The sequence below is a fragment of the Trichosurus vulpecula genome, chromosome 6 (assembly GCF_011100635.1).
Source record: "Trichosurus vulpecula isolate mTriVul1 chromosome 6, mTriVul1.pri, whole genome shotgun sequence".
Taxonomy (NCBI): domain Eukaryota; kingdom Metazoa; phylum Chordata; class Mammalia; order Diprotodontia; family Phalangeridae; genus Trichosurus; species Trichosurus vulpecula.
In genome coordinates this window covers 186,276,006-186,283,576 of record NC_050578.1, presented here as the reverse complement: position 1 = coordinate 186,283,576, position 7,571 = coordinate 186,276,006, and the positions used below count along the sequence as shown (strand labels likewise).

Below are 7,571 nucleotides of genomic sequence, written 5' to 3'. Positions count from 1 at the left end.
GGGCAACAGGCTGCTCCAAAAGGGGAAGGTTGGGAATTTGTACATCTATAGGATAGAATACAGTTGAGAAAAAATTGAACTATAATGGGTTGAATGGTACATATAGTTACATTGGAGGCAAGTCTTATATGGACGGGCGTGATACAACCCTTTCTCCCACCCTCCAGCCGATGGCTCATATTTCTTAGAGTTAAGTGAAGGCCATTGGAGGTAATATCATTGCCACCACCATGGGGACCACTATCACACACAACAGACATTCTTCATTTATTTCATTTTTCCTATATGGATAGCTCGGCCAAAATCTTCTCGATAATAATAGGTCTCATTGTTACTACAATATTTAAAAGCTGGATGCAATCAGCACAATGTCCTCTACATACAAGGACATCCAGAGGACATCATCATCTATTTGGTACTGTATGGTCATTTTAGTCATGTCTGGCTCTTTGTAATTCCATTTGTGGTTTCCTTGGCAAAGATACTGGAGGGGCTTGTGATTTCCTTCTCCAGGTCATTTTACAGGAGAGGAACCTGAGCAAACAGGCTTAAGTGACTTGTCCAGGGTTACATAGCTAGTGAATTCTGAGGCCAGATTTGAACTCAGGAAGATGAGTCTTCCTGACTCTAGACCCGGCACTCTATCCCCTTCACCACTCAGTTGCCCATATCATCATCTATAAAGAATCCCATTCCCATTTAGTACCTGTGCTGGACACATTTTATGATGGAGAGACATACATTTGGTGAATATATGTTGCCAAATTTTATGATTTACTTGATATTAATAGACAGATAATTATTAAAGTTACCTATTGTTACACCTGTCAAGAAATCTTGTATGATTTTGTCATTTATACAAGAGATGTTGTGTTTCAGGAAAATCTTTACGGTTGATTTTTACTCTAGTAAAGAAATGTATTGTTTTGGTTTTACAGTCAACAAGCAACAAATGTCTTGGGATCTTGTGTTCTCTACATTGTTCAGTCAATGGTGTGACTACAACAATGTTATCTGCTAGAGAATGTCATTTGTGAAAGGCATTTCCTTTCCTATTCCCCTCTCCAACTTTCATCATGTATGTCCCCTAGACGTTTATAGATTATTTTCTTAAAGATATTGTAGACCTGGGGAAAATAGATAGTAGTACATCAAAATAGAATACTAGTTATTTATATTTTCTCACTTCCTTTTTTTAAAACAGTAATCCTATGGTCTGATTTTTTTCTCAAGCTTTTGGAATCATCCTCTCCTTCAAATATCTTGAGAATCAATCCTTCTAGTCCCTAAAAATTGTGTCACCTCTGTAACAGACCTATTATTTGTATACTTGGTCTAATGTAGCTATTCTTCCCATCATGGGAGAAATGAACTAGGTCAGTATTTCCTAAGGATCTTTTGTGGAACCCTGGTGTTCTCTCCATTGTGGAAAGGTGTCCTGTATAGCTGTGGAAGTAGAAAGAGATACTGCCACACTGTTTCCTACCTGGTGGTTTATTTTCATTAATACCCATCCTCTGACTCTGGTACCTTCTCCACAAGAGGTCCACAGTCTTGATATCTCCACAATGTCTGTGTGGCTTCTATCAATAATTTTCATGCCTTTAGATGTTCTGTGGCCAAATTAATTTGAGAAATATTGGCCTTCATGGCTTCTGAGGCCCCTTCTGGATCAAACATCTATAATAAAGCAGTGTTTCTCAAGGAAAGCTTTGCAGAGGAGAGTCTTGGGAAGTCTTGAAGAAACAGAGAAATGGCACCTGAATTATGATAGGTAACTTGATGGCATATAAGTTTGGAGGGAGAGAGATTAAACAATGGGCTACTGTTCTGGGTATGATCAGATATTATATCCTGGGATAGAATTTCTTCTACATCTTCTTTATCAGAGATACTTTTTTCCCCCACTGTCACTGAACTGGGAATTTTTCTGCCTCCAAATTCCTGGGCCTGATTCTCAACCCCTAAACCTTCCTAGCTTGCCCCAAGATGACAACATCTCATTCTGAATGTAGGTCTACATTCTCTTCATATGTCATTCCTCAAAAAGTTTCAACTTGCCTAGCTAGGTAATTGTGCTCCATGAGCTACAGGCTCATTCTTAGTCTGTGCAAGAGTAGAGGAATTGGATGCAACATCAGATGATGAATTGAGCCAAGATGGAGACTTGGTTCAGAATGGTAAATATGATACTTTGATCTTTCTTTTTTCAAATTAGGGGGGAAGGACCTATAAGAGAACTAGATCATACACACGTGCATGCATGCAAACACACACACACACACACACACACAAACACACACAAATCTAAAGACTCGTATACTATAAAATCCAGCTGTGAGAATATTCCCATCACATACACAACCCACCAGATATTAAGTTGGAGAATTTCAAGCAATTTTATGAACATCTTCCCCACTGGAGGGGCACACATTTCTCCATAAAGGTAATAATGAATGAAAACTGATGCAAATATGCAGCAGCTCCTTACGTTTTACTGTTCTGTTAGTCTCTGTGACATGCATGTGTATTTTTTTCTGGTTGCACAATGATAATCAAGGCCAGGAGAGAGATCTAAAAGTTGCAGATTTCACATTATGCAAAACCTTTCCCAAGTGCTAATTGGCATGTTTTAGCTTTAAAGATGAGTGGGCACATAGAAACTCACTCTTTATTATCACAGTTGTCTGTTCTACTAATGCATTATGCACTACAACCTCAGAGCTCTTTAATGATATATTTCGTGGCATTTTGCTTTCCTCCTACACGAATGGCAGACTCAGGATGATATGCTTCTGTTGAGCAAAATGTTATATGTTCTGCATTTCACAGAAACACTAGAACTAGAAAATGGAGAAGTGTGGCTTTAAGGTCTCCAGGGACACTGGGGAGAAGACACACTCCATGAAATTACTTACATATTCGTATACCGTGCATGATCCTTGTTTCACTTCCAAGTGTGACACAAGCTAAGCGCTTCTCTTATGCAGCAGGACAAACCCCTTCGGCAAGTAAAGTGTACTCCCCAGCACACACAAATTACATTGGCTTGAGTTTTATTGTGTCAAAAGAAGCAATCGCCATGCTTAATGGGAGGCAATGGATTAGTACCTTTTGTTTAAACTGAAGAAGGTCTGTTCAGTTACTGAGAAAGTGAGATCACTTGGAGGGTGGAGTGAAGGTCATTCTCTTACATGGGGAAATCAATTCTTTTTCATTTCTTCAAATACCAGCGTATTCAGTTCTCTGTTTACATATATTTGAGGCAATTTTTGCTTTCATTTGCTTTTGGTTTCAAACACTTGTATAAGAAATGTATCTAACAATCATTTCACTTGATTTTTTTTTCAGGAAGGGTTTTTCCTCTCGGGGGACACTACGTCTTGTCCCACAGTAACACTGGCATGATGTACCTGTTGACTCATGACAATGTAGCTGTATCACATTAAGGAGGGGAAAGTGATGCACACTATTCACCAGAAGGAATGGAAACCTTAGAGGTTCTTTACCTGGAATCTAGTGATATTTGTAGTTTTTTTAAGTTTTGATAACTACATTTCAATATAATTATTTTCTTTGCTAATCCTTTGCATTTTATTTTATGCATTTAAAAACATGATTCTATGAAGGGGACCAGAGGCTTTACCAATGAGAAAGTTCTATCACACACACACACACACACACACACACACAAAAGTTTAAGCCCTGATTAGGATAAAGAGGATATTGGACTCTATCAAAACCTCTGTGTTTTGTGAGCAACCTGATTTTACATGCAGAATTAACCACTCTAACCTGTAGCTTAAAACTTTTGCATTGTCCCGAGGGTCCTTTATCCTTCTCAGCCCCTAGGACTTTTGTGTGTCTGAGAAACTCTGGTTCAAGGCATAATGTGACCTCTGGTTTTCATTTCTCTTGGAGTAGGACTAGGATTCAGCCCCATTTTTCCTAAAAGAGTCTCTGTATAGGCAATGACCAGATCAGCCATTTTATATAACAAACACTGCTACAAAACAAAAACATTGTTAGCACAGCAAGAAAGGCAGTGAAGCTGAGTTGTAGGATTGCTACAAACAACAACTATGAGGGACAAATGGGAGGGGTGGTCTTTTTCATTTGTTTCTGTGTCTCCCTGTACAATATGTGTTTCCTGGTAGATCCAGGCACAGTGAGCCATGATGCTAATGTTGCCCAAAGTCTGAAGTATAGGTTATATTAAAAAGACAGACAGTAAAGATAGAGTCACAAAGTCAGCAACACCTACATCATTCACAGCATGGGCAGAAGAGAGAGAATTATAGTTACAAGTACTGGGGGCCTGGAAAGACTTTGACAAAATAATGTAGGGACCAAGGGAAAGATCAGTGGGAAGCGGCACCAAAGGCGAGGTAAGAAAGCACCACAGACAAACTTCGCCGACTTCACAATTTTTTTCCTCAGGATTTTCCCTATCATCTGAAAGCTAAGGCAGATAGGTGGCACAGTAGATTGTTTTGAACTTGGAGTCAGGAAGGCTTGAGTTTGATTCCTACCTTAGACACTTACTAGCAGTGTGTTATCACTTAACCTCTGTCAATCTCAGTTCCCTTACTGAGGACCAAATGAGCTAACATATGTTAAACTTTTTGTAAACCTTTAAGTACTCTACTTAAAGCACTATAATAATATTGATAATAATAATTATTATTATTATTATCAATCATTATAATTATCTCTAGCTGTACTGATGGCAAAGAAGGCTTGCTGGAATTCTCAGTTATTACTCTCCCTGGCAAGGGAATCTGTCCTTTCCTTAACAACCCAATGAAACTCCTTGCCATGAGATTTATAGTTATCTCATATTATAGCAATCAGTTAGTCAATAAACATTTACTAAATACCTACTAAGTACCAGGAACTGTGCTACATACTGAGGACACAAAATCATAGTGGAGTCTTTGCCATAGTTCAAAGCAGCAGTCAGTGCAAAACTATCCAGTTATTAGGTCAGATAATAGTTATTAAAAGCCATTTCAAATGCAATTATAATATATGTCTTAACCACTAGAACTTATGAAGCACCTGCTATGTGCCAGAGAATATGTTAAATGCTATGAATATAAAGCCAAAAGTGAAATAGTGCCTGCTCTTAAGGAGCTCACATTCTGTTGAGGAAAATGACATACACACATATGTGTGTGTGTGTATATTATATATACATACATATAAATGCAAGGTAGTTAGGAAGGGACAACATTAGCAGTTCAGGTGATCAAGAAAGTCATTGCGTAGAAGGCACAGAGACAGGAGATAGAATGTCATATGTGAAGAACAGAGAGAGGGCTAACTTAGCTTGATAAGAAAGTGAAGGAAGGATAATAGCATATAATGAGACTGGAAAGATAGGTTGAGGTCAAAATGTGAAAGACATTCCAACCAAAGAAAGTTTATAGTTTATTTAAGAGGCAATAAGAAGCCACTGGCATTTATTGAATAGAGGAATGGTGTGGTCAGATCTGAGCCTAAGGAAAATCAAATTACGACCTTACTTTGTGATACTTCCCTTTCACATTTTAGCCAAAATAGTCATTATTACATATAGCCAAATGAGTCTGCTCATCATCCCCCATTCTTGTTTTGTCTGTCCACCCACAAGCCTTTTGTCACATCATCCTGCATGCTCGAAAAAGGCAACTCCCTACCACCGATCTCTATATATTGAATTGTCTCCCTTCCTTCAAGGATTAACTCAGGTGTCATATCTTCTTGGAAATCTTGTTTGACACCCCCTTTTCCCAATTCACTCATATACCCTCTAACTAGTAATTAATGCTCCCTCCTCCAATATCTCATAGCACTTTATTTTAAACTTTCAGCATCACAGAATCTCCAGGTTGAAAGGGACCTCAAAGGCCATGTATTCCAATCCATGCCTCAACAAGGCACCCTTCTATAATATTACTACCAAAATGAAGACTTCTAGTGAGGGGGAATCCAACCACTACTTTCTGAGGGAGTCCATTCAACTTTTGGATGACTCTGAATATTAGAAAACTTGCATAATAACATCAAGCCAAAACTTACCTTTCTTCAATTTCTACACATTGTTGCTAGTTCTGCCTCCTGAAGTCAATTGGAACAACTCCAGTACATGTTTTATGTGATAGTCCTTCATATACTAGAAAATAGCTATCTTTTCCCTGCTGTCTTTTCTTCTTCATCATACAAGAATTGATTCTTGTATGGTATGATCTCAAGGTTTTATCATTCCAATTTCCTTCTTCAAGATGCTTTTCAACTAACCAGCATTCTTAAAATATGGTGCTTATGCTAATCACAATACCCATATGGCGTCTGACCAGGGCAGAATGCAAGAAGACTATCACCTCCCTAGGTTTGGGCACTCTTCTGCTCCTAACCTAAAATTAGGGCTTTGGGCGGATATAAGATAACCCTCTTGACTTATTTTGAGTTTGTATTCAAGCTCTGTACTTTTCCAGATTTATATATATGTATATATATATATATATATATATATTCTATTTATGTGTCTTCTTTCTCTACATATATATAGATTCTCTCTCTCTCTACATATATATATACACATTCTCTCTATCTATATATATTCTATATGTCTGCATATCTAGCTATATCTCTCATATTTATAGAGTTTGGTTTTTTTTTAAACTATGTGTAATACTTTATCCGTACTAAATTCCATCCAGTTTAAGTCAGACCAACGTTCTTGCCTATCAAGGACTCTATGGACCTTGACTGTTCTATCCAATGAATTAGCTATCCTTCCTAGCTCTCATCAAATGGATATGAATGCTATTTATATCTTTTTTTTTACATGAAAACTTTTATACTATGACAAAAACATCATACAATTTTTATGATCTTGGTCTTTCCTTCTTGCCTTTGTACAAGGCCAGAAGAGAAACATTTGCAACTTTCACAACCTTGAATCGGACTCCAGGAATATCACCAACAGCATGACCTTTTCGACCAAATCCAGCAACCAAAACTTCATCATTTTCCTCAATAAAGTTCAAGCAGCCATCGTTGGGAACAAAGGCAGTGATTTTTTTGCCATTCTTAATCAGCTGGACTCTCACACACTTCCTGATGGCAGAGTTGGGCTGCTTGGCTTCCACACCAACTTTTTCCAAGACAATCCCTTTGGCATGAGATGCTCCTCCAAACGGGTTGGCCTTCAAGGCAGTGCCCAAATGAGCTTTCTTGTATTGTTTGTCATGCCACTTTTGGTCTCTCCTGTGGCTTCGGAGTTTTCGAGCAGTACGAAGACCACGGCACTTACCCATGCTGCCGCCGTCCCGGCCGAGAGAAAAGAGAGAAGCTGCTATTTACATCTTTGCCATTCATTGAGAAAAACATCAAACAAATAGGGCCAATAATAGATCCTTGGGATGCTACCCTAGAAACATCCTTTCAAGTTGATATGGAAAATAGTTTTACTTTAGGAATGACTATTCCTCTTATTCCAAATCTACTTCATTATATTGTCATCTAGCCTAGGTTTCTCCATCTTGTCATCAAGATTAGCATAAGAGACTTTGGCAAATACTCCA

The 7,571-nt window shown here is 38.2% G+C and overlaps 1 protein-coding gene across 1 annotated transcript; it reads right to left on the bottom strand.

The window, feature by feature from the left end:
- Positions 1-6,864: 6,864 nt before the first annotated feature.
- LOC118854186 (40S ribosomal protein S23) lies at positions 6,865-7,334 on the bottom strand. Its single transcript, XM_036764531.1, has one exon. The coding sequence runs from the start codon at positions 7,302-7,304 to the stop codon at positions 6,873-6,875; it is 432 nt and encodes a 143-aa protein (XP_036620426.1). The 5' UTR covers positions 7,305-7,334; the 3' UTR covers positions 6,865-6,872.
- Positions 7,335-7,571: the final 237 nt, after the last annotated feature.

What these genes read in the sequence shown, in the direction of transcription:
- LOC118854186 (XM_036764531.1), bottom strand. Translation starts at nt 7,304, where the DNA reads ATGGGTAAGTGCCGTGGTCTTCGTACTGCTCGAAAACTCCGAAGCCAC.